Below are 25,648 nucleotides of genomic sequence, written 5' to 3'. Positions count from 1 at the left end.
GTATTGGTCACATACACTTGTTTAGCATATGTTATTGCTCCGAGAGTGCAGTAATATCTAACAATTTCATAACATATACCCTATACACACAAATCTAAGTAAAGGAATGGAATTAAGAATATATAAATATGGATGAGCAATGTCAGAGGGGCATACAGTAGAATAGTATAGGATACAGTATATACATACGAGTTGAGTAATGCAAGATATGTAAACATTATTATTCTAAAAAATGTTTAACCTTTATTGAACTAGGCAAGTTAGTTAAGAACATATTCTTATTTACAATGATGGTCTACCCCGACCGTACCATAACCCAGACGATGCTAGGCCAATTGTGCACCGCCCTCTGGGACTCCCAATCACAGCCGGTTGTGATACAGCCTGGAATCGAACCAGGGTCTGTAGTGACACCTCTAGCACTGAGATGCAGTGCCTTAGACAGCAGTGCCACTCGGGAGCTCCAGTGACTAGTGTTCCATTTATTAAAGTGGACAGTTTACCCACCAGACAGGTGTGGCATATCAAGAAGCTGATTAAATTAGCATGGACATTACACAGGTGCATCTTGTGCTGGGGACAATAAAAGTCCACTCTAAAATGTGCAGTTTTGTCACACAACACATTGCCACAGATGTCTCAAGTTTTGAGGGAGTGTGCAATTGACATGCTGACTACAGGAATATCCACCAGAGCTTTTGCCAGAGAATTGAATGTTAATTTCTTTACCATAAGCCGCTTCCAACATCGCTTCAGAGAATTTGGCAGTATGTCCAACTGGCCTCACAACCGCAGATCACGTGTAACCACTTCAGCCCAGGACCTCCACATCCGACATCCGGGCTTCTTCCCCTGTGGGATTGTCTGAGGAGGGGTGTGCTGAGAACTATTTATATCTTTAATAAAGCCCTTTTGTGGGAAAAACTAAGCCTGCCTGAGCCTGGCTTCCCAGTGGGTGGGCCTATGCCCTCCCATGGCTATGCCCTGCCCAGTCATGTGAAATCCATAAATTAGGGCCTAATGAATTTATTTCAATTGACTGATTTCCTTCTATGAAGTGTAATTCAGTAAAATCTTTGAAATTGTTGCATGTTGCGTTTATATATTTTTGTTCAGTATAGATAGCTACAGTAGTTGCCTTGGTAACCAAAGAAACATACTTGTTTAGCCATTGAATTCTACCTTGCTGATATACAGGTAATTGCGTTATAGCAAAATAATGCACACTAGAATGCCCTTCAAGCCAATCAGAAACGAGTATTCAATAATGCCATGGTATAAAATAGCAGTAAGGCACCTCAGGAGTTTGTGTTATATTGCCAATATACCACAGCTAAGGGCTGGAATCCAGGCACTCCACATTTCATTGCGCATAAGAACAGCCCTTAGCTGTGTTATATTGGCCATATAGCACACCTCCTCTGGCCTTATTGCTTAATTATTAAACTGGTTGTTTGGATCCTGGATGCTGATTGGACGAGCAGTGTTCCAAGCTGTGCTGTATTGGCCGTCACAGACACACCTATGCAATTGCTTGCTAACAGTTCCATCTGAAAAGTATCACTGCGCCTCCATAAGAATACCATGTTCCTGTCTGAATCATATCTTGTATATTTCTCTCAATGCACACATTATTTCACCTTGCTTCTAGCACAGCATTTAGTTTGGTATATCAGTGGTTCATTTATAAGCCTCACTGTCTGCCTGGGCAACTTCTGAATTTCAATCTCTGTGAACGGTGCCCAGACAAGACAACTTTTTGAGCCAATCTAAATCACCGTTCTAACATTATCATAGAAATATCCAAATAAATGCCAATAGAAAAAAAGATCAAACAAATGAAAATGCAGCTAATATACTGTCATTCCAGGTTCAATGTTTGACGTGACTGAGTTAGGGTGCGTTCGTAAATTCACTCTGGCCATCTACTCTGATTTCAGAGCACTCACATCTGAGTGTGCCAGGTTGCAGAATAATTGATGAATTTATGAACTCAGCACCCCTTGAATATGGGAGGTGTTGGTAAACGGCAGCAAAAAAGCTTAATTAAATGGTTGCCAGGAGCACAGTTAGTCACCAATGCTCTGGATAACATAAAAACAGCCTGACCAGCTCTGCAAGGGCAAGTAAAATGGTCAGAGTGAGGTGTTCTCTCAATGCCAAAAGTGCACTCTTGCACTCCAGATTGAATTTATGAACACACCCCTAGTTGAATTTGGCTAGCTACCGGGAAGAACATTAACCAGCCTGCGTAGCAACCATTTTGTTTAGAATGGAAGACCAATGCTAAACTAATTATTTTGTATTCGATTTTTGCATAGTTTAAAGTTAATAGATCATTCACGCAAATTAAGGGAATGTACAGTGAGACTGGGAGTGTAAGTATGCCTCCAGGATAATATGGTAAAGTTGGCGTCATGTATAGGTCGAGCTCGGCTATATGAACAAAAATCCATATGATAAATTGCCTGAATTGATAATAAATAGAATGATACATTTATAAATGTGCACCACTGTTTAAAAAAAAGTAGTATTATATTTTAAACTACTATTACTAGTCTGGTGGTTGCAGCAATCAATTGCCCCATTAACAGCCATATTAGCAAACATTTCATTTCAAACTTCACAGTATTTCCAACTGGCCTCACAACCGCAGATCATGTGCAAAGCAACCACACCAGCCCAGGACCTCTACATCCAGCTTCTTCACCTGTGTCAGACCAGCCACTTGGACAGCTGATGAAACTGTGGGTTTGTGCAATCAATTAATGTTTGCACAAACGGTCAGAAACAGTCTCAGGCAAGCTCATCTGCGTGCTCGTTGTCCTCACCAGGGTCTTGACCGGACTGCAGTTTGGCGTGGTAACCGTCTCTCCTTCGATGGCCACTGGCACGCTGGAGAATTGTGCTCTTCACAGATTAATCCCGGTTTCAACTGTACCAGGCTGATGACAGACAGCGTGTATGGCGTCGTGTGGGCGAGCAGTTAGTTGATGTCAACGGTGGTGCCCCATGGTGGTTATGGTATGGGAAGGCTAAGGAAAACGAACACAATTGCATTTTATCAATGGCAATGTGAATGCACAGATACCATGGCAAGATCCTGAGGCCCATTTTCATGCCATTCATCCGCTGCCATCACCTTATGTTTCAGCATGATAATGCACGGACCCATGTCACAAAGATCTGTACACAATTCCTGGAAGCTGAAAATGTCCCAGTTCTTCCATGGCCTGCATACTCAGACATGGCACCCCTTGAGCATGTTTGAGATGCTCTGGATCGACGCGTATGACAGCGTCTCCTAGTTCCCACCAATATCCATCAACTTCGCACAGCCATTGAAAAGGATTGGGACAGTGCATCTCTCAGGAAAAGTGGGGATTTCAAAAACACTAAAACTGCCATGACTTGATATTTCAATTATTAATCAAAGATTAAATAAAAAATACATGGTAAAATTAATGATTTTTTAAAACTTTACAAGGTAGCTAACGTTACCTAGCATTTACGAACTTAACGTTACATACATGGCTACTGGTAGGTAACGTTCAAAAACATCTCCCAGTGAGTGAATAGCCTTCTTGTTGCATAACTGGAATTCCTTACTGTCATCTGCAGACAGTGACTAACGTCCGATAACCCAAATTACGTCGAGTGGCACCTTTCGAGACCCCCACATCTAATTATATGGTTGCTTTTGAAAAACGCCCACTCCTTTTGAAACACCCACTTTTCCAGAGAGATGCACTGCACTGAGATGACATATCAGTAGGTGGCAGCAGAGACCCTGAAGGACGATGTCGCAGCTGGACACCTCTCGTGTCCCAGCTCATTGCTGCCCCTCAGAGTATCTCAAGTTAAATGCCGACCGGGGTACTGCAGGTTGCCATTAGCTACTAAGTTATCCTTAACTTCTTCTTCTGTGTGGAATTTTAATTATTATTTATTTATTTTTAAAAATCGGTTCCATGAATGTCTTCTAATTTGTATTTATTTACATGAAAATTGCCATTTTCCCATTCCCGATAATCGGGGGATCCTGTATTCGACAAACAATGTCAACAGTACTGCAGTCGGCCTTGAACTTCGTGGCTTCAATGAGAGGGGGCAGTGTTCCCTGATTTGATCCAACTTTATTTTTCAGGTCTTTATTTCCCCCCTAGAGGGCAGCCTCTAACAGTTAGTCAGCTCAGAAGTAGCTCCAAGCTAGACCTACCATAAAAATAAACACTGTACATCTATTCACATACTAGACAAGTTTAGCCTACTCTAAAGAATGATAAATTGACATGATGAAAGAACTTGAGGTAAACTTGTGTACAGAGGTAAACTTGTGTACAGTAGAAAACCTTTCCCGGTCAGTTTCAATGAAATGGACTCCAGGGTGTGTAAAATAAAAACAGGGATAATATTGGTCTAATGGACTTCCTGTCATACGAAGAATGACCTCTGTGTTCCTGGGTGCGAGAACTCAAGTATGCCATCTAGTGTTCAAACATGGTTTTTCAACATTGATTTAAAAAAAGGCTGTAACCATTATCCCACTGAGCACTTCAGGAAACAAATCTAACCAAAATTAACATTATATTTCTCTCTTAACATAGTTAGTGTAACCTAGTGATACATGAGGCACAAGTACTTTCCATAGCATGTTATTAAGCAACTCACGAATCAATGCAGACATGAAGTGCCTCAGTTAGTCTGCAAAACATCACACATGCTATAGTCCTCTAGTGTCACAATAATATGTAGAATTAGTAGCATTGAAGAGAAGGAATGTGTCCAAACACTGGCTGATTAGAATAGAAGACTGTCTAACCTCATGGGCTCTTTCCACTCCAAGGCATTTTTCTTCTACCTCCCTCAGTGTGAGTTCTGAGGTGTCCCTTGATATGGCTGGACTGACTGAATCCTTTCCCACAGACAGGACAGGAGTAGGGCTTCTCCCCCGTGTGGACCCTCAGGTGGGTCTTCAGATGGACTGACTGGTTGAAGCGTTTACCACACACGTGGCAGCGGTATGGTCTCTCTCCAGTGTGGATGCGCTGGTGCTCCTTTAACCTCCCTGAGTAGCTGAAACTCTTGCCACACACACCACAGTGGAAGGGCTTATCCTTAGTGTGAGAACACAGGTGGACCTTGAGGTAACTGGTAGAGGTGAATGACTTCCAACAGACTGTGCAGAGGATTTGCCTGTGACTAGTGTCACCACTGTGTGGTTCTGTGTGGGATAGCATGTGTGCCTTCAGTTGGGAAAGCTCACAGAACACGGCACCACACTGAGTACATGAGTGTGTCTGTGTGTCCTCCTCTGGTCTCCTTTCTGGATCTCTCGAAACATCAGGAACACTTTCAGTGTTCTCACTCTGTGTTCTAGAACAGTCTGGATTTACTGCAGAGAGGGGCTGAGACTGAGGGGAGTCACTGGTTGGTTCTGATAGTGATACTCCATAGCCCTCTCCACCAGGTTCTGTTTTGATCTGTCCAGTTGTGTTGGTCAGTAGAGAGTACTTCTCTCTGTTCTCCACAGTTTGGGGAAGATGTGTGGACTGAGGTGGCTCCTGATCACAGTCACCTTTCACACAGAGAGGAATGATTATGGAGTCTTCTTTGGTATCAGCCTCCGGCCCTTGAATCTGCTCTTCCTCCTGACGGGTCCTTAGTTCACCCTGTTCCTCTTTCATTTGTGTGGGCTCTGGGTCTCTCTGCCCCAGACTGGGACTCCACTCCTGCTCACAGTACTGTTGCTCAGGGGGAGTTTGCTGCTCCGAGACCCAAGAGACAATGGGCTGAGGAGCTGGTGTAAAGAAGACAATAAATGACATCAATGAAAGCAATGACAGCTATTGACACTTGATTGACAAGACCAACATTGTGTTAGCTAGCTTGTTCTGTTAAATGTAATAGCTATGTCTCTGGCTGAACTGAATATCACCCTTTCCCCACTCCTCTATTCGCACACCTGTGCCACTGCCATATGCACACATCTCCCAAAGCAGAGGGAGTGAAAATGATGGATGGTGTAGGGGCTAATTAGATACAAAGGGGGAAAAAAGTATTTAGTCAGCCACCAGTTGTGCAAGTTCTCCCACTTATAAATATGAGGCCTGTAATTTTCATCATAGGTACACTTCAACTATGACATACAAAATGAGAAGAAAAAAAAATCCAGGAAATCACATTGTAGGTTTTTTAATGAATTTATTTGCAAATTATGGTGGAAAATAAGTATTTGGTCACCTACAAACAAGCAAGATTTCTGGCTCTCACAGACCTGTAACTTCTTCTTTAAGAGGCTCCTCTGTCGTCCGCTCGTTACCTGTATTAATGGCACCTGTTTGAACTTGTTATCAGCATAAAAGACACCTGTCCACAACCTAAAACAGTCACACTCCAAACTCCACTATGGCCAAGACCAAAGAGCTGTCAAAGGACACCAGAAACAAAATTGTAGACCTGCACCAGGCTGGGAAGACTGAAACTGCAATAGGTAAGCAGCTTGGTTTGAAGAAATCAACTGTGGGAGCAATTATTAGGAAATTGAAGACATACAAGACCACTGATAATCTCCCTCGATCTGGGGCTCCATGCAAGATCTCACCCTGTGGGGTCAAAATGATCACAAGAACGGTGAGCAAAAATCCCAGAATCACACGGGGGGACCTAGTGAATGACCTGCAGAGAGCTGGGACCAAAGTAACAAAGCCTACCATCAGTAACACACTACGCCGCCAGGGACTCAAATCCTGCAGTGCAAGACGTGTCCCCCTGCTTAAGCCAGTACATGTCCAGGCCCATCTGAAGTTTGCTAGAGAGCATTTGGATGATCCAGAAGAAGATTGGGAGAATGTCATATGGTCAGACGAAACCAAAATAGAACTCTTTGGGAAAAACTCAACTCGTCGTGTTTGGAGGACAAAGAATGCTGAGTTGCATCCAAAGAACATCATACCTACTGTGAAGCATGGGGGTGGAAACATCATGCTTTGGGGGTGGAAACATCATGCTTTGGGGCTGTTTTTCTGCCAAGGGACCAGGACGACTGATCCGTGTAAAGGAAGAATGAATGGGGCCATGTATCGTGAGATTTTGAGTGAAAACCTCCTTCCATCAACAAGGGCATTGAAGATGAAACGTGGCTGGGTCTTTCAGCATGACAATGATCCCAAACACACCGCCTGGGCAACGAAGGAGTGGCTTCGTAAGAAGCATTTCAAGGTCCTGGAGTGGCCGAGCCAGTCTCCAGATCTCAACCCCATAGAAAATCTTTGGAGGGAGTTGAAAGTCTGTGTTGCCCAGCAACAGCCCCAAAACATCACTGTTCTAGAGGAGATCTGCATGGAGGAATGGGCCAAAATACCAGCAACAGTGTGTGAAAACATTGTGAAGACTTACAGAAAACATTTGACCTCTGTCATTGTCAACAAAGGGTATATAACAAAGTATTGAGATAAACTTTTGTTGTTATTGACCAAATACTTATTTTCCACCATCATTTGCAAATAAATTCATTAAAAATCCTACAATGTGATTTTCTGGATTTTTTCTCATTTTGTCTGTCATAGTTGAAGTGTACCTATGATAAATTACAGGCTTCTCATCTTTTTAAGTGGGAGAACTTGCACAATTGGTGGCTGACAATACTTTTTTTTTTGTATTGTAGTTCACGTGGAGCCAACGGTGGTGGAATGTAACACCTTGAAACTCTAGATATGGAGAAGGGTTTCCGAGAGTTATGGGACTCCCTTTTAAAATAAAAGTAAAATATTGTAAAACGACTGTGTGGGTGTTATTAATTTGAATGCTCGTATTTATTATTTAAAAGTGGAACATGTATTGCACTTAAGTCACCAGTGTGTCCCAACTTGATCCCCTCGCCACCGAGGGCCCTCTAAACGCGTGGGTGGGGGTGGTTTGGGATTGATGACTCTCCGCGAGTAGATACTTGAACCGGAAACAACCGATTGTATTTAACCTAACGGCCGTTTCCCCTAAAAAAACAAACCTCCGCCCAGGCGTCTCTTTACGCCTGCTACATTAGGTATTCGCCGTGTCTCTGCCCTACAGAGTCAAATACTGTGGAATACGTGTCTAGATAATACGTGTAAATAAGAAGAGTACAGTAGTCTTGATGGCTACATACCCGGTGTGATCAAGTGTCGTTTCAGGTATTGATTCTCTCTCTTTGTCCGGGTTATTTCTTCCTGGTACTCGGATATCGTGTTTCCGATCACTCCAAGTATCTCCTCGGCAGCTTGCATCAAACGCTCAGTTAGAAATACATTCAGATATTGTAATTTAGTCATTGTTTGCAGATTAACGGGACAAATGATTTTCCTGAAATACACGTAGCTAGCTAGGGCTTGTTGTCAAATTTACCGCTGTGAAGCAGGCAAGAATAAAGAAGTACTTCCGGTTCATGGATTTTTGGAATCCTTCGGAATAAGAGTCCCATCCTGTTTTCTTTGTAGAAGAAAATTGTGGAAAATGTACACTTATCGATATTTTATACTAGTTATCATTCAAATAATCATGTATATTGTGATTTATTTGTTCACTTTAATCCAATCGTTTTTCATATTGTACATATTTTATTTTTATTTTACCTTTATTTAACCAGGCAAGTCAGTTAAGAACACATTCTTATTTTCAATGACGGCCTGGGAACGGTGGGTTAACTCGAAGTGCTCCTAAGAAGAATGGACCCCACTTTAACTCCGACAGAATGTACATCAAATGGTGTAAATACTTGTATGTTCAATGTGAAAAACATACTAAACATTGTGCAATACGAATGGGCTAATTAAGTATGGGAGGATTATTCATATTGTTATTATTAATATTATCATTAATGTTTTGTTATTTGTATTACTGTTACCTATCTAGTAATCATTACTTTTAATGCTGTTAACAATATCAATGTTATAATAATATTTGAACTATAAAGGCAATTAATTTTATTCATTTTTTCATATTGTTTAAACAAAATTTTAAGTCTGCTTACATTTCCTCATAAAATTTTACAAATTTTGAATGTTTGTATTATTTTTCACCCTATTCATTGTAGGACTTATATTTTGAGGGAAAATCCCTTAGGACTTATTCTTTCTAGGTCTTGCTCAGTTGTGTAAAAAAAAATAAAGTTCCACTTAAGTCGTTTTTTGGGGTACTTGTACTTTACTTTTTTAAATGTTCCCTACTTTTACTTCACTACATTTCTAAATTAAATAATGTACTTGTTATTCCATACATTTTCTCTGACACAAAAAGAACTTGATAAATGGTCCAATTCACACACTTATCAAGAGAACATCCCTGGTCATCCCTACTGCCTCTGAACTGCCAGACTCCCTAAACACAAATGCTTTGTTTGTAAATCATGTTTGAGTGTATCCCTGACTATCTGTCAATAACAAATTAACAAGAAAATTGTGCCGTCTGGTTTGCTTAATATAAGGAATTTTAATTGGTTTACACTTGTACTTTTGAAACTTAAGTACGTTTAAGAAATTCCATTCACTTGTGATACTTAAGTATATTAAAAACCAAATAGTTTCCGACTTACACAAGTAGTATTTTACTGGTTGACTTTTACTTGAGTCAATTTCTATTAAGGTACCTTTACTTTTACTCAAGTATGAAATTGAGAACTTTTTCCAACACTGGTGTTGCTTATTCTTGCTAACCGAACTGAGGTGTCAAACTTGAAGGGTGTAACTGCAGCCCGCAATTCAGGGCGTTTCTGTGTAACAGTATAACTTTAGTCGATCCCCTCGCCCATTCCCGGCCTCAAACTAGGGACCCACTGCACACATCAACAACTGACACCCAGGAAGCATCGCGGCCCTTGCAGAGCAAGGGGAACCACTACTTCAAGGTCTCAAAGCAAGTGACGTCACCGATTGAAACGCTATTAGCGCACACCACCGCTAACTAGCTAGCCATTTCACATCTGTAGGAATCCACGACTTTATTATTCTATTGGTACATTTTTAAACTCGAAAGAACTCCAGTACATGGGCGTGAGGCAGGGGCACCCCAGTACAGTAGATGGCGGTAATGCGCCATAATGTTGGATTACAACCACAGATAAACCCCACAGAAGAGGCAGGGGTGGAAAGGGTTGCTAACTATAGTTAGTACACAGGTATTTGGAGGTGAGGGGTACTACGGGTGTGTACTTGCTACCGTTTCCGCCCCGCCTCTTCTGTGGGCTTTATCGGCTGTTAGCACACTGTATGCTAGCTTGCTAACTAGTTAGCACACGGTGTCGCCCCAGCCTCCCGCGCTAATGGAAACCGTGTGCTAAGTGTTGCTCCTGCCTGCTGTACTAGCAGGGGAGTGTCTTTCTCCCCCGCCTGTCTGGTCTGTTTTCCCGCGGTTCAATTAACAACGGCGAGGGCAGGTGTTCAGCGGGAGGGAACACTCTAAATGCAGCAATGCTGCGAGCTGCAGTTGCACACTTAAACACTGTAAGCACGGAAGTGACGTCCGCACTTTAGTCGCATATGGCCGTGTTTACCATAGAAATGTAGGAACGTATTGTATTAATTCTAAAGGATTGTTCGTCTCTGACATTGCTTCTATATATGCATTGCTTGCTGTTTGAGGTTTTATGCTGGGTTTCTGTCTAGCACTTTGTGACATCTGCTGATATAAAAAGGGCTTTATAAATACATTTAATTGATTGATGGAGAAGACACTATAGTGGCTGAGCGCCACTACACAACACTGATCAATACATGAATTGCACTATAACGTTGACAAACGGTGCCCACAAACAGTTAGTGCCTACAGAAAGCTGTCCCAATAGCAGTCCCAACATCTTACCACTGCGACACCTGCCTATCAGTTGAGCCTTGTCTGGCAGCAAAACAGTTAATTCAGCCTCATTTACTGACTTTAAAAAAAACATAACTGATATGGCTGACTTGCTTAAACAAATGTGGTTTCTACTGACAATTGAGATGTACAAACTATGGCATAAGGGAACGACAAGTAGATAATAAGAAATCTGTCATTTTGATTAAAACATTAATGAGCTAGGATGGACGTAGTCAATATAACTATATGTTCAGTACTTTTTAAATGTACAGAGACAGAATTCAGATCATAGGTCGTTCTTACAGTGTTCTTGCTGTACACCAAGTCAGAACCATAGGATAAATAAAGGGGGCATATAAGCAGACAATGAAAGCTCTTACAATATTCAATGATTACATTTCTCTAAAACAGGTTATAGGCTACTTGTGCACCACCAAGTCAGAACAGTAGTTTAAATTAAGAGGGCAAAATTGACCAAATTATTAGGGTGAGGCACATGGGTTACTAACAGCTTACTACACAACATATACTTAGTATTACTTTCTTACCTACAGTATACATATCTCCCTAGCATATTGCAGTATTTATGCAGCAACATACAATACATCTTTGGACTCAACTTGTTGTGCTGTGCTCACTTGAACAGAAAGGTGGTGTGGCGGTCCTTCATGGGCAAATTTTGTCATAAAACGTTGTCATCAAAGTCTGGCATTCTCTGGATTTGTGGTGTTTTCAAGACAACTGGGAACTCGGAAAAAAACAAGGTTGAATCATGATGATGTCAGTGATCTTCAGGTTGTAGCTCTAAAAAGAGGCCCAAGTTCCCGACTTACAATTCCGAGTTGGATGACCGTTCAAAACGTATTTTCCCAGTCGGAGCTAGTTTTTTCCCCTGAGTTACCAGTTGTCTTGAACTCACTGGTCAGATTTGGGGCGGCAGGGTAGCCTAGTGGTTAGAGCGGTGGACTAGTAACCGGAAGGTTGCAAGTTCAAATCCCTGAGCTGACAAGGTACAAATCTGTCGTTCTGCCCCTGAACAAGCAGTTAACCCACTGTTCCTAGGCAGTCATTGAAAATAATAAATTGTTCTTAACTAACTTGCCAAGTAAAATAAAAAAAGTTAACAGTTGTTTTGAGTGTGGCAGAAATCATGCTGGATTGACAGCATGTTGAATGTTTTGATTTTAAGCTTGGAAAAGAGACCCTTAAACTTAGAATTGGGACCACACACCCACTCAACTGAATAGGAGGCTAGTGATTGCTTTGCAATACCTGCAGTTAGCCACGGATTCCTTCCAAACCACTCACTGTTGAATTTGCGATTTCCAACTTGTTATGTAATGTTTATGTCCAATGGCCGATTAGCACCGATATTTTTCATCTATAATTTCTCTTCATTATTTTTCTTCATATGACAAGGATTCAAAATTATTTGCCAGTAGATTGTCGACTTCATTCATGATGATAACTGCAAGCTAAGATTTTGAAAGTAAGATGTTGACATGATCAGTTCAATCAAAGCTACTGTAGATATGTGATTTGACGTCATTTTATATGTGGCCGATGACCTTGAGCTTTCTTGGAAGGGAAACTTCTAATGTAACTCTACAGCAGCACCCAAGGGGCTTGAATATGAGCTCTACCCTTAGATTTGACAAGATATGATGTGTGTAGTAAATCTGAGTGGGTTGATGTGTATGATATTGGATGTGATTTAGTGAGTGTGTACAATGCCTGTATAAGAGTAAGACTATAATGTATGCCGTCCAAATAAATAATAACTCTGCCAATTTGCATGGTTGAGTGTCTGTGTGTGTGTATAAAATGTAGTGCGTAAAGCCTTAATATTCATGATGATAATTGTAAACCATATCGTATCACTGTCACAGTTCCATCATAATTACCTTTATCATCATTGAAAAACACATCCCAGCATTTCCATAGAAATTGACATTTCACGTGATCATGAAAGACACCTTTCATTACTCTACAGCATGTATAAGTCCATATGTGTACAGGAGCATGTAACTGAGTATGTGTGTGTTCATATCCACTTCATAGTGTTCAGATATTTTTACAGTTCCCATACTTTCTTTTTTTCGTAACCTGAAGTCCCTGTAGAATTTAGTACAGCCATGGTGTTATGGAGCTGTCTCGGGAATAGCTGTCCATCTATAGTTTGCCCACAATGAGAAAGGCATGCTTACCCTTCTCCGTCTGTTGCCTTTGTACCGGATACGGTCTCTTACGACGTTTGTTTATCTCCCTTGGAAATTGAGACCAAATTTGGTCCCTTTAAGCTCCCTTCCCCTACTTTTGAACAGCTCCTTTTGTTGATATTGTTCAAATTTTGCAATGATCGGTCGGGGACCCTTGGTCTTGTCGCTCCGAGCTCCAAGTCTGTGTACTCGGTGGAAAGCCACCTTGTTTACAGTCTCTATAGGAAGTTTCAAGGCCGATTGCATGAATTCTCTGATCGCGCCCTCTGAGTTTTTGGAATGCGTCCTCAGGAATCCCAGAAAAAATATGCTTTTCACACATGCTATGACTTTGTATGTCTAGTAGTGACTCCTTCATCTCCCTGTTTTCCCTGAGTAGACATTTCATGTTGGAATCGTGGATTTTTACCTTGGATGTTTATTTTTTTTTTTTATTTCACCTTTATATAACCAGGTAGGCTAGTTGAGAACAAGTTCTCATTTGCAACTGCGACCTGGCCAAGATAAAGCAAAGCAGTGTGAACAGACAACACGAGTTACACATGGAGTAAACAATAAACAAGTCAATAACAGAGTAGAAAAAAAAGAGTCTATATACATTGTGTGCAAAAGGCATGAGGAGGTAGGCAAAAAATTACAATTTTGCAGATTAACACTGGAGTGATAAATGATCAGATGGCCGTGTACAGGTAGAGATATTGGTGTGCAAGGCTGTGAGTGCCTTGTTCTCTCCTTGGAGAGTGAGAATTTCACTCTGGCTAAACTCCAAACTCCCTCTCAGCCCTGCTATACATATGCAAAAATTGTGTGTAGATTGAGGAAAACAACTATTTAATCAATTTTAGAATGAAGCTGTAAGTAACGTAACAAAATGTGGAAAAAGTCAAGGGGTCTGAATACTTTCTGAATTTCACTGTATGTAATCAAAACAAGCACAAATGCTTCAATTCATGAAGGTCATGTTAACTGACTGATATTATCTCATAGAACAAAAGATTTAAGATCGAAGTTTGTGTTACCCTGACCTTATTTTCGGTGTTTATCCCAAAACTCTATTCTTTCCCCATTCATTTCCCCTATAGGAATGGCTGAACTAACCACAGGTAACTCATTTCCTGTTTTTAGGACTACAAGCTGGTGAGTTCTAGTGGGAAGGTTTTTTTGCTATATAGTCATCATAGATTTTTTTATGCTTGTACGTATAAACTTACCAATAGTAGGGTTTCTGGATTTAAGGCTGTTGCTTGACAGGACCTGTAAAGGCAATCATATTCAACTATGACTAGGTTTCCATTCAAAAAGTAAAATCAGTCAAATTAACTTTGCGAGAAATGGCTTTAATTATTTTATGCGCAAATATTGATATTATAATAATCATAGTTAAATGCGATGCAAACCATTGAACTGTTTTTTTATTTGGTATATGTGAATATTTTCATGTGCACTGTCATCACATACAGCCTTTTATGCACAAGTCAATTTGACGGGAACACATCTTGTGGGAAAACGCACACAGTTTTATGCAGAAAATCTATCGCCAATAGGGTGGAAAACTAGCTTGTGTAACACTTTTGTGGAGGAGAAATAATTAAAGTATACCATCTAGTGTTCAAACATGGTTTTACAACAACATTGGTGAGGATAGGTTGTCTGCAACAGTCCCACTGATCACTAGAACATTGATCTGATGTGACAGTATTGTTTTTCTTCAGAAACAGACATTCAGAAATAAAATGTTCCCACACATTGGCCGACTTAATCAATATGACAGAGAGATTGTTTATTTGCAAGGAGACCAACAAGCTCCTATTGAAATCATCAACAATAAAAAATTGCAAATCTAACAAATTAACATTATATTTCTCTCTAACGAGTGGATGCGTTCAAGTCTTTTCATAGCATTGTATTAAAGAAGCTCTCTTAACTCAATGCAGAAATGAGGTTCCTTAGTTACAGTCTGCAAAACATCATACCTTCTATAGTCCTCTAGTCTTAAAATTCTATGTAGAATTAGTAGCACTGAAGAGAAGGTATGTCTATCTTCCTCTTTCCAAAAGCTAGGTGCTTTGAGAACAGAAGGCTCTGTCTATTCCCTTGTGGGCTCTTTCCACTCCAAGGCTTTCTCTGATAAGCTACCCAGGAAAAGGAGAAATGCCGAAAAAATAAGGTCTGTGATAAATACAGGCAAAGGAGAAGGAGATCTTATACATTTTGTTCTATGAGATAATCACTTTTTGTGAATTTTCAAGCACTTACCAAGCAATCGGAAAGTATTCAGACCCCTTGACTTTTTCCACATTTTGTTATGTTAGTCATATTCTAAAATTAAATCGTTCCCCCCCCTCAACCTACCCCACAATGACAAAACAAAGACAGGTTTAGAAATTTTTGCCAATGTATTAAAAAGAAAAAACGGAAATATCAAATTGTGTGTTCAGATCCTTTACTTAACTTTGTTGAAGCACCTTTGGCAGCGATTACAGCCTTGAGTCTTCTTGGTATGATGCCACAAGCTTGGCACACCTGTATTTGGAAAGTTTCTCCCATTCTTCTCTGCAGATCCTCTTAAGCTATGTCAGGTTGGATGGGGAGCGTCACTGTACAGCTATTTTCAGGTCTCTTCAGAGATGTTCGGTCTGGTTCAAGTCCGGGCTCTAGCTGGGACACTCAAAGACATTCAGGGACTTGTCCCGAAGCCACTCCTGCGTTGTCTTGGCTGTGTGTGTAGGGTCGTTGTCCTGTTGGAAGGTGAACCTTCACCCCAGTCTGAGGTTCTGAGCGCTCAGGAGCAGGTTTTCATCAAGGATTTCTCTGTACTTTGCTCTGTTCATCTTTCCCTCAATCTTGACTAGTCTCCTCATCCGTGCCACTGAAAAACATCCCCACGGCATGATTCTTCCACCATCATGCTTCACCGTTGGGATGGTGCCAGGTTTCCTCCAGACGTGACACTTGGCATTCAGGCCAAATAGTTCAATCTTGGTTTCATCAGACCAGAGGATCTTCTTTCTCATGCTCTGAGAGTCCTTTTTTTTTTTTAATCCATTTTAGAATAAGGCTGTAACATAACAAAATGTGGAAAAAGGAACAGGGTCTGAATACTTTCTGAATGCACTGTATTAGCCATTTCTGAGACTCACTCAGCTAATTCCTTTGATAAAGCAGTAGCAATATAAATAGATATTCAAAAACATATCCCTCTAATGCTTAGGGAAGATCTCATGTAAAGTGATATTGAAGTGTTGTGGCTTCAGGTTCACCTTTCTCAACCAAAGCTTGTTCTTTTAGGGTGTTGCAATAGGCCACCAAGTGCTAACAGTCAGTATCTAGATAATGTGTGTGAAATGCTTGATAGTGTATGTAATATAAACAGGGGTCTACTTTTTTGGGGACCTGAATATTGACTGTTTCCATCAAGCTGTTTGCTCAAGAGGAAGCTTCTCACTGTAACCAGTGCCTGTAATCTGGTTCAGGTTATTAAATCAACCCACCAGGGTGTTTACACTACAGGAACCAAACTCTGCAAAAAAAGAAATGTCCCTTTTTCAGGACCCTGTCTTTCAAAGATAATTCGTAAAAATCCAAATAACTTCACATATCTTCATTGTAAAGGGTTTAAACACTGTTTCCCTGTGGAATGGTCGTTAAGACAGTAACAGCTTACAGACGGTAGGCAATTAAGGTCACAGTTATGAAAACCTAGGACACAAAAGAGGCCTTTGCACTGACTCTGAAAAACACCAAAAGAAAGATGCCCAGGGTCCCTCCTCAGTGGGTTAACATCTCACTGCAAGTACCGGCAAATCTGGTGCAGTCCATGAGGAGATGATACACTGCAGTACTTAATGCAGATGGTGGCCACACCAGATACTGACTGTTACTTTTGATTTTGACCGCCCCTTTCTTCAGGGACACATTATTCTATTTTTGTTAGTCACATGCCGGTGGAACTTGTTCAGTTCCTGTCTCAGTTGTTGAATCTTATGTTCATAGAAATATTTACACGTTAAGTTTGCTGAAAATAAACGCAGTTGAAAGTGAGAGGACGTTTCTTTTTTTGATAAGTTTATATAATCCACATGTAGAACTAATACTGTAGCACTTTGTTCCAAAACTGTATCCGTACCCATTGAATGCAGTGATCTCAATATAGTGGCTATATCCAGGAAAGACAAGATTCCAAAAGCTGGGCCTTTAATAGTGTATAATATTTAGCTGTGACTTATGTAGAAGTAAAAAATATTTGTTGGTCTGATGTGATTAATAAGAAGCATCCAGATGCTGCACTTAATGAATTTATGACATTGCTTCTTCCAATTATTGATAAACATGCCACCTGTCAAGAAACTGACTGTTAGAACTAAGGATTTGATGAGGAATTGAAGAACGATGGTTGAAAGAGATGGGGCAAAAGGAGTGGTTAATAAATCTGGCTGCACATCTCTTATTGAGATTTGAGAAATTATGTGACTTAAAAGAAACTTATGAAGACAAGGTCAATGATAAAAATAATGATGGAGAATAAGTTGAGTACTTTAAATTAAATGATGGGCAGGAAGACACTCCTGTGAATTCTATATTTTTATTAGATTACTTGTAGTCTTTCATGTTGTTTTGTCTGTAATTTTTGTAAAGACTTGGTGCTGCCTATCTTGGCCAGGACACTCAATGAGCCCTTTCTGGTTAAATAAAGGTTAAATAAAAATCAGATCGCTTATTCAACACAAAACCATTTAATGTTGCCTATTATTTTAATAATTACTGCATTGGCAAAGAGGGCAAACATAGGCAGTAAATGCCAACCACGAACAGTTGAAAGAAAATAATGACAGAAAAGCATTGTAAGTTTAAATTTTGTAAAGTTAGTGTGGAAGAGGCGGAACAATTGTTATCGATCAATAATGACAAACCTCCTGGCATTGACAACTTAGATGGAAAGCTGACCTGCCACTGTCATTAAACAAAGCCTGTGTCCATGTCTGCTGGTGATTTAACCCTATATGGGCCAGCAGCCACAGCTAGTGAAATCACTGCAACCCTAAACAAGGAGTTGGTCAGTTTTAGAATGGGAGGCCAGTAATAAACTGGTCCTGAAAATCTCTAAAACTAAGAGCATTGTATTTGGTACAAATCATTCCGTAAGTTCTAGACCTCAGCTGAATCTGGTAATTAATGGTTTGGCTGTTGAGCAGACTAAAGTATTTGGTGTTATCTTAATATTGTAAATTGTCATGGTCAAAACATAGTGATTCAATGGCTGTAAAGATGGGGAGAGGTCTCTCCGCGATAAAAATATGCTCTGCTTTTTGACACACCGCCCTCCCCGAAGCAATAATATGCATTGCTAGTCTCTCTTGGCGAAGTGTTGAAGAAAGACTGACTGCATGGCTTCTCGTTTTTATAAAGAAACACCAATGTGTTCGAAATTACAAATTGTTTGCATAATCAACTTAGACACAGCACTTACCCCACCAGACATATTTTCAGTCGCCAGGTCCAGTACAAATTCAAGGAAACTTACAGTATTATACAGAGCCATGATTGCATGGAACCCCCTTCCATCTCATATAGGGAAAGTGAACAGCAAACCTGGTTTTAAAAAACAAATAAAGCAACACCTCACGGCACAACGCCTCTCCCCCATGTGACCTACTTGTTGTGTGTATGTACTGACATGTATGTGGAACTGAGTGCACACACACACACACACACACACACACACACGACATGTTAATGTTTAAGTGTAAACTCTTTTGTCTGTAATGTCTTTTTTGTTATGAGTTGGACCCCAGTAAGATTAGCTGTCGCCATTGGCGTCGGAGAATGGCGATCCTAATAAAAAAAGGCATCTTTCATCTACCTCCCTCGGGTGTGAGTTCTGAGGTGTCCCTTGATATGGCTGGACTGACTGAATCCTTTCCCACAGACAGGACAGGAGTAGGGTTTCTCCCCCGTGTGGACCCTCAGGTGAGTCTTCAGATGGGCAGACCGGTTGAAGCGTTTAGCACACACGTGGCAGCGGTACGGTCTCTCTCCCGTGTGGATGCGTTGGTGCTCCCTGAACCTGCCTGAGTAGCTGAAACTCTTGCCACACACACCACAGTGGAAGGGCTTCTCCTTATTGTGAGAACACAGGTGGACCTTGAGGTAACTGGTAGAGGTGAATGACTTCCAACAGACTGTGCAGAGGATTTGCCTGTGACTAGTGTCACCACTGTGTGGTTCTGTGTGGGATAGCATGTGTGCCTCCAGTTGGGAAAGCTCACAGAACATGGCTCCACACTGAGTACATGAGTGTGTCTGTGTGTCGTCCTCTGGTCTCCTTTCTGGATCTCTCGGAACACTTTCAGTGTTCTCACTCTGTGTTCTAGAACAGTCTGGATTTACTGCAGAGAGGGGCTGAGACTGAGGGGAGTCACTGGTTGGTTCTGATAGTGATACTTCATAGCCCTCTCCATCAGGTTCTGTTTTGATCTGTCCAGTTGTGTTGGTCAGTAGAGAGTACTTCTCTCTGTTCTCCACAGTTTGGGGAAGATGTGTGGACTGAGGTGGCTCCTGATCACAGTCACCTTTCACACAGAGAGGAATGGTTATGGAGTCTTCTTTGGTATCAGCCTCCGGCCCTTGAATCTGCTCTACCTCCTGACGGGTCCTGAGTTCACCCTGTTCCTCTTTAATCTGTGTGGGCTCTGTGTCCCTCTGGCCCAGACTGGGGCTCCACTCCTGCTCACAGCGCTGTTGCTCAGGGGGAGTTTGCTGCTCCGAGACCCAAGAGACAATGGGCTGAGGAGCTGTGGGAAAGAAGACAATTTACATCAATGACAGCTGTTGACGCTTGATTAGCAAGACCACCATTGAGTGAGTTAGCAAGCTTGTTCTGGGAATGACATAGCTATGTCTCTGGCTGAATCCCATGTCACCTCTTCCCCTCACCCATCCATCCATTTGGGCATTCACGCGTGCGTCTGCCATACACACAAGTGTACCAAAGCTGAGGGAGTGAAATTTATGGAGGGTGTAGTGCAGCGTTTCCCAAACTAGAGGTCGCGAAAGAAACAGACAAATTGAAATACTATCAAAAGTACTGTCAGACTGATTTGTAATAGACTGTCATATCCCCAATTTAAAAAGGTAAACATTGGCCGTTGATTACATCACTCTCTTTTTTTATACATTGTGTGGTCGTGGAAAAGTGTTGATCAAAATGGGGTCGCAGGCCAAAATATTTTGGGAACCCCTGGTGTAGGATTTAATTAGACCCTCCGATAACCACCTGGATCAAGCCACAGCACTGCATTATTTGAGTGTGTTGTACCAGCGCATAGGCGGCCAGTGAGTTTGAAGTTAATTGTCACCATTAAAAATGCGCCTTTTGTAATAATGCATTCCATACATCATCACATTTGCAAACTTATGTTAGTTAGCCTGCTATTCCTAATGTGATGAAAAGATTGGATAGCCATAATTTTGGCTCATAATATAAAAAATGTAAAAAAGCATGGATGACCATGTAGAGTAGGGCACCATCGGAGAGCATTGGCCATATCCCCGATGAGCGCACACATTCACTCTATCATTGTTGGGTCAGTGCCACTTGAATGTTTATTTTTGGACAATAATTTCCTCCTCTATGGTAGATGGATGTCATTGTATTTGTTTCTCCCCTTCTTATAGGGCTATTATATGAATCAGACAAAGCTGTTAGCAGAGTAGGCTACCCTGAACCTTTTGTTGTTTAAAAAATTATTCTGCTATGTCTCCAGTCATATAAAGCGTAGTAGAAAGGCATGAAATGGGTTTATAAAAATGCCAGATTTTTCCAGTTGAAAGGAGAAGAAACGTATCTGATATTGCTTAAAGACTATCCAATAAGGTAGGCTATACTGTTCGCTCAATTAAGTTGAGAATTTTTATGAGTAAAAGACAAGTCTTTTCACGATCTTCTCTTTACAGCAATAGCCATTTGTTTTCCAAACTGTTTTCCCGCGATTGTAGGGTTGTCCCAGACTTAAAAAAAAAAATCTTGGTCGACCGGGAGTTCAGTTCTTCAACCAATCGATGTTCGGAATTTTTTAAATCACATGCATGTGACCTATAAGGCCTGACCTATAGCATATCATAATCACATCAATACATTGGTTATAACAAACTCTGAACACCGTAACACATCACAGCAAAATGGATGCAGAGGAGGTGACAAACTCGAAACGGGGGAATGTTTACTGGTTGCTAAGGAGGTAAAGGGGAAGTCAGATGTGTGGAATAAATTTGAATAGTTGTGGAAAATACTGGAGATAAATAAAAATAAGGTAAGGAGCAAGTGCTGTGTGCATATTATGTGTCAAACAGGTGCTGTTAGATTACAATGTAATTTTTCTGACTGTTCAGAAACAATGAAAACAACAGTAAATACATTTGAAGAGTACCAGAGAGTAAGTAAAAAAATTCAAAATTAATTAAGCCTTAATTACAGCAAAGACTAAAAACAGTCGCACGCATTCGTGAATGCAATTGCCGAAATGGAGTGGTTTATTTATTGTTTATGCTAATTATTCAAGGGATGCTATATTTTGTTAAAGCAAAAATGCTTGATTGCATTTAAAATCATGAATGACTCGTATGCTGTGCAATGACATTAACTAATTAATGATTGATTGATACAGTACCCTATATACAGTGCATTTGGAAAGTATTCAGACCATGACTTTGTCCACATTTTGTTACGTTACAGCCTAAATCAAAAATGTATTACATTTTATTTTTCCTCAATTTAGACACAATAGCCCATAATGACAAATCAAAAACAGGCTGTAGCTTTTTTTTTACCCTATTTATCTAAGTATTCAGACCCTTTGCTATGAGTCTCAAAATTTAGCTCAGGTGCATCATGTTTCCATTGATCATCTTGAGATGTTTCTACAACTTGCTTGGAGTCCATCTGTGGTAAATTCAATTGATTGGACATGATTTGGAAAGGCACACACCTGTCTATATATGGTCTCACAGTTGACAGTACATGTCAGAGCAAAAACCAAGCCATGAGGTCGAAGGAATTGTCTTTAGAGCTGAGACAGGATTGTGTCAAGGCACAGATCTGGGGAAGGACACCAAAACATTTCTGCAGAATTGAAGGTGCACAAGAACACCACCAAGACTCTTCCTAGAGCTGGCTGCCCAGTCAATCTGAGAAATCAGGGGAGAAGGACCTTGGTTAGGGAGGTGACCAAGGACCCGATGGTCACTCTGACAGAGCTCCAGAGTTCCTCTGTGGGGATGGGAGACCCTTCTAGAAGGACAACCATCACTGCAGCACTCCACCAATCAGGCATTTATGGTAGAGTGGCCAGACGAAAGCCACTTCTCACTAAAAGGCACATGAGAGCCCGCTTGGGGTTTGCCAAAAGGCACCCAAAGACTCTCAGACCATGAGAAACAAGATTCTGTGGTCTGATGTAGACAAAATTGAACAATTTGGCCTGAATGCCAAACGTCACGTCTGGAGGAAACCTGGCACCATCCCTACGGAGCAGAGTACATAGAGATCCTTGATGAAAACCTGCACCAGAGCACTCAAGACCTCAAACCGGGGTGAAGGTTCACCTTCAAACAGGACAATGATCCTAAGCACACAGCCAAGACAACGCATGAGTGGCTTCGTGACAAGTCTCTGAGAGTCCTTGAGCAGCCAGAGGCCAGACTCTGGTCAAACATCTCAGGATACTTGAAAATAGCTGTCCATCGACGCTCTTCATCCAACCCAACAGGGTCTGCAGAAAATAATGGGAGAAACTCCAAAAAACAGGTGTGCCAAGCTTGTAGCGTCATACCCAAGAAAACTGAAGGCTGTAATTGCTGCCAAAGGGTCTGAATACTTATGTAAATGTGATATTTCCATTTTTTTTGTGTGTGCAAACATTTCTAAAAACCTGTTTTTGCTTTGTTGTTATGGGGTATTGTGTGTAGATTGATGAGAAAAAAAAACAATTTAATCAATTTTAGAATAAGGCTGTAACATAACAAAAATTTGAAAAAAGTCAAGGGGTCTGAATACTTTCCAAATGCACTCTCTCTTGTTAAATGACAGGGGGATATATATTATTTTGAATTTCATGCATGTTTTATTATTTTAAAAGTGGAACAGGAATTCCATCATTCAAGTCACAAGTGTGTCCTGAAGTTGATGAGTTTATTGTAGTGATATGGGGGTTAGTTCAAAACCAGCTGTCCACGCTGATATATTTGCGGTGTAGGCGGGATTAGGGTCATGCAATATTGTGTGGATGAAGGACAGGCTGGTTGAATGAAGAGAAAACGATACATTAAAAAAATAACATTTATGTACAATTTATTCTTGTATATTGAAGTTTTTCTTTTATTCTTTTTAGGGTTTCTGGCATTAGTACGTGAGCCTATAAGCTTCTGCGCAAAATAGCCTACATGCCAATCACCTTATGTTTTTTGTGAAGGGGCAGAAAAAGTTAGTTGATACACAGAGGATAAAAAGACAATGTCTGAGTTGAATTCAATAAGAGAAAAGCTGTCAAATTAAGAGTTGAAAATAATGAGAAGGCAGGGCAAGAAAAGTAATGAAAGATTTGGTGAAGTGGTAAAAGAGGATGATAGCCAGCACTGCTATCTTATGTGTAATCATTGTGAGGCGCTATAAAAATTTGAAGTCACAAGACGGGCACATCAAGGGAACTGTAGCCTACTGATCTGGACACTGACTGTAGATCTAACCTTTCACATAGAATTAATATGAACTCTTGCGGAATTAAGCATTAATTGCAGTAAAATTATACACCAAATGTGAAATGACTCAGGAACAGGAGTGGAGAAATTTTATTAGAAACATGTTGGGTCATTTTCATAGCTTTCCATTTCCTTACAACCGGTCAAACTGATGTCATTTTAGTAATGTTACAAAACCTGTCCCGTTTTTAGTTGAGTTATTGCATTTTCTCACCAGCGCCAAAACATCTTTGCTCTACAAAAGAAGCAGAAGAGAACTTTACCAATGTCAACTAGATTGAAGCATTAAATCTATCAATTGATGACATTCTGGTGAGCAAGGGTTTATTTAGTATTATAGGGCAAAATATATTGACAGAAGAGAAGCTACATGTATCTAATTATAGACAGTTCACTAACACATCAAGAGCTTGGGACTATAAGGTTATATCTGCAAGATGATGATTCTGAGATAATTGGCTTTAAAGTTCCAAACCCTTATTGGTTTAAATGGTGTCAGCTATTTTTATATTTCATTCTTTTAAGCTTATTAACATGGATTGGGGGTATTTAGAGTACTATATAGGTAGTGATCATTGAACAGAACAAGGCTATGTCAACTCATTTTTGACAAAAATGCAGACAGAACTTTGTACCAAGCTCTCGAAATAGCCTACCAAAATGTTGGAAATTGTAAGAAGAAACATATCTAAAAACATATCTAAAAAAAAAAAAAATCCTGCACCCCCTGTCCACAAATTGTCCCGCTGTCTCCAACTTACCATATTCGGAGAATGATTTTGTACCCTATTTGCAGATAATCTTTTTTTAAAGCTCAAAAAGCAGTATTAGCAGTATGCAAATCAGGGAGCCAAATAAACGGCTATTTCACCGACGCGATTCCCAACGTTCACCAAAAAGAGCCGTTCGTTCGCGAACGACCCATCACTAGTGCACGAGTGGGAACTCGGGTATTTCGCGCTGATGAAAGATAAGAGCCATATGTATCGAAAGCAATGATTATTGAAGTTTCTAAACGTTAAAACAGCGTCCGGATTGTAGTTCACGTGAGGTAGTCGTGGGCGAAGCTAATGGCTGAAACTATAGGAGAAGCCTTCTGGCTGCTGAGAGTTTGAGAGCTACGCATCCACCGTCTTTCTGCCCCACAGAGTCAACTATTGTAGAAAACAATGTAACTTTTCTAGCTGTTTAGCTAATTCGTGTAAATGAGAAGTACAGTAAAGTAATCTAACTAGCTACATACCCGGTAAGACCGGTGTGATCAAGTGTTGTTTCAGGTATTGGTTCTCTCTCTTTGTCCGGGCTATTTCTTCCTGATACTCGGAGATCGTGTCTCCGACCACTCCAAGTATCTCCTCCGCAGCTTGCATCAAACGCTCAGTTAGGTACACATTCAGATATTGTAATTTAGTCATCGTTGGACGATTATAGGGGGCAAAATATCCTCCCGAAATACACGCAGCTTGTTGTCAAACGTGAACGCTGTGCGCACGGAAGTGACGTCGGCACTCCAGTCACATTCACCATAGGAACGTCAAATTTATTGTTCATCTCTGTCACAGTGAACAGACACAATCACACAGGGAGAATTGAACAGATTGATTATCTTCTTGGGCAGCTGCTGAATTTTCCTGTATGTGGTTACTGATAGGGGACACACATGCCTAAGGAGTTTCTCTCTCTGAATACAACCAGTAAAGCATTCATTATTACAGTTACAGTGCTTAGCATTATATATATATATATATATTTTAATGAATGGATACTTAATAATTCATTAAGTTTATTCAAAATAACCATTAATAGTATTAGTTAATCATATCAATAGGAATGTTTTGATAACAATGCAG

The 25,648-nt window shown here is 40.6% G+C and overlaps 2 protein-coding genes across 4 annotated transcripts; both read right to left on the bottom strand.

Moving 5' to 3' along the window:
* Positions 1 to 249: 249 nt before the first annotated feature.
* Positions 250 to 8,435, bottom strand: LOC135548187 (zinc finger protein 180-like). Of its 2 annotated transcripts, XM_064977530.1 has the most exons (3): positions 8,147 to 8,435; positions 4,823 to 5,800; positions 250 to 3,035 (listed from the first exon to the last, which is right to left on the bottom strand). In XM_064977530.1, the coding sequence occupies exons 1-2, from the start codon at positions 8,307 to 8,309 to the stop codon at positions 4,824 to 4,826; spliced, it is 1,140 nt and encodes a 379-aa protein (XP_064833602.1). In that variant the 5' UTR covers positions 8,310 to 8,435; the 3' UTR covers positions 250 to 3,035; position 4,823. The 2 variants fall into 2 exon arrangements, with proteins under 2 accessions (XP_064833602.1, XP_064833601.1); XM_064977529.1 differs by lacking the exon at positions 250 to 3,035 and having other exon boundaries at positions 4,117 to 5,800.
* Positions 8,436 to 14,376: 5,941 nt separating this feature from the next.
* On the bottom strand, positions 14,377 to 25,272 carry LOC135548185 (zinc finger and SCAN domain-containing protein 2-like). 2 transcript variants are annotated; one of them, XR_010456786.1, is made up of 3 exons: positions 25,042 to 25,272; positions 16,538 to 19,837; positions 14,377 to 16,503 (listed from the first exon to the last, which is right to left on the bottom strand). XR_010456786.1 is itself a non-coding variant. In XM_064977526.1 (2 exons), the coding sequence occupies exons 1-2, from the start codon at positions 25,211 to 25,213 to the stop codon at positions 18,903 to 18,905; spliced, it is 1,107 nt and encodes a 368-aa protein (XP_064833598.1). In that variant the 5' UTR covers positions 25,214 to 25,272; the 3' UTR covers positions 14,377 to 18,902. The 2 variants fall into 2 exon arrangements, 1 of the variants encoding a protein (XP_064833598.1); XM_064977526.1 differs by having other exon boundaries at positions 14,377 to 19,837.
* Between the last annotated feature and the right edge of the window lie 376 nt (positions 25,273 to 25,648).

This window comes from Oncorhynchus masou, chromosome 11 (genome assembly GCF_036934945.1).
Source record: "Oncorhynchus masou masou isolate Uvic2021 chromosome 11, UVic_Omas_1.1, whole genome shotgun sequence".
Lineage (NCBI taxonomy): Eukaryota > Metazoa > Chordata > Actinopteri > Salmoniformes > Salmonidae > Oncorhynchus > Oncorhynchus masou.
This window is presented reverse-complemented; position numbering and strand designations above follow the sequence as displayed.